General features: G+C 38.0%; 1 protein-coding gene across 1 annotated transcript in view; it reads left to right on the plus strand.

Moving 5' to 3' along the window:
- LOC103456846 (leucine-rich repeat and calponin homology domain-containing protein 1-like) overlaps positions 1-668 on the plus strand; it is a 33996-nt gene extending 33328 nt beyond the window's left edge. Inside the window, exon 4 of the mRNA XM_008396662.2 lies at positions 453-668. Within this exon, the coding sequence (XP_008394884.1) occupies positions 453-653 (201 nt within the window). The 3' untranslated portion in view covers positions 654-668. The remainder of the gene's footprint in view (positions 1-452) is intronic.
- The last annotated feature ends 1063 nt before the right edge of the window (positions 669-1731 follow it).

Genomic DNA, 1731 nt, shown 5'->3' on the forward strand with positions numbered 1-1731 from the left:
ACACACACACACACACACACCTGCAGTTTTTGTTAGTCTCCTAAGTTTGATATTGAAAGAAACTGACTCAGAAAATGTGCCTGACTTTTTTATTTATTTATTTTTTCCTAATTATGTTTTTTATTACTTATATTCAATTTGGTCTTTAAAATACCAACATTCCCACATAACTTTATAGTTTGGTAAGTCTGATGTAATTTTTAAATATTAAGTGATGTTCTTTTGTTTTTTTTAATCAGTTTCTCAGTACCTGATTCACGTTTTTACCAAATACTGTTTTTTACTCTTACTTGGATATTTTAATTCTCTTTTGTCAGATTAATATGAAAATCAAAACTTGTGTTAAACGGTTCATGATATCATCCGGTATTCTTAAGYATTCTACTTATAAAAAACCCATTTGTCAAATCTTTGAGGATGTTGTGAATTTAATGCTGTTTTATGTGCCGCAGGACATCAGCTGTAACGAGATCACGGCCCTCCCCCGACACATCGGCAGACTCAAAGCGCTGCGGGAACTTAACGTGCGGCGAAACCTGCTCTGCGTCCTGCCAGAAGGTGAGTCTGTTCTCTATCTGTGCGAGGTTACGTTTTCCGCCCCGGTTGCTCTGTCTTTCTCTCTCTGTGTGTGTGTGCTTAAACTGCGGCTGTAACTTCGTAGGCTCTTTTTAGACCACAGAGTCCTCTGTATGCTCTGCCACACCCGTCTTGKCTTCCTAAAATATACCGAACCCCCAGCGTGACCGCGGGTCACCCTCTGGTTTTCAAAGGTCCCAATCTGCTTGGTGACATCGAGAGAACCACACCTTTCCAGAAATCATATGCAGAGACTCGGATTAGACGTTTTCAAAAGCAGTCTGGTTGTTGAGTCTTTGACTTTCACTTAAAATGTCCTGAATTTCAGCAAACTAAAGCAGAAGACCCACAGACAGGAGAAAACCAAAACAACTCTATTGTTTCTAATAAACTGTATAGAAGAAGTATCCACCAGTGATTACAAATGTAATTTTGAAGTCTCAGGCAGAACTGACCCTATTTGGTCAAGAGAATTAGAAACATGGTTGAATTAAAGTAAATAGTGTCATAGTGTYATGTTTATTRRAAAAGAAACCATTGGTATCTGAGTAGAAGGAAGAAGTTGAGCTGATTCTGCAGAGTTTGTGGGTGAGAATCTGTTATCGAATCAGACTTGTAAGCATATAAATGGGCAATATTATGTAAAATTTACATTTTTGAGCTTTATGATGCTTTCCCTCATCAAAGACACACCTGGAGTGTTGCCTTGATTCTTCCATGTCTGTGAAATCCTTTAATCTCTCGTGGCAACCATTCAGCTGTTCAAAACGGCTGGTTGGACCTAGCTCCGCCTTCGAGGACGAAGCTCCTCCTCAGGGCTGCAGTTTCAGCTCCTTCAGACTAGCTGGCATCAATTAGCAAACACCTGGATGAATTTCACATCTGCTGAGCTCATTATAGGAGCTAATGCTCAGTGAAATRCTGRTAAAATTGTTAGTTAATAGAGGAGAGATGTGATGACTTCAGAAAGAGCAGGAGCTTCTTAAAGAGACAGACACCCAATTTCAAGACATTAAATTACAAAGTCAAATTGTTTTTAAATCATATTTGATATATATACATATGCCTGTCACAATAACAGATCTTATTGGAAAATAAATTATTTCAGAAATTCTTGCGATTTATATTGTTGTTCAAGTAATATAATAGTGATGA

The sequence above is a fragment of the Poecilia reticulata genome, linkage group LG2, assembly GCF_000633615.1.
Source record: "Poecilia reticulata strain Guanapo linkage group LG2, Guppy_female_1.0+MT, whole genome shotgun sequence".
Taxonomy (NCBI): Eukaryota; Metazoa; Chordata; class Actinopteri; order Cyprinodontiformes; family Poeciliidae; genus Poecilia; species Poecilia reticulata.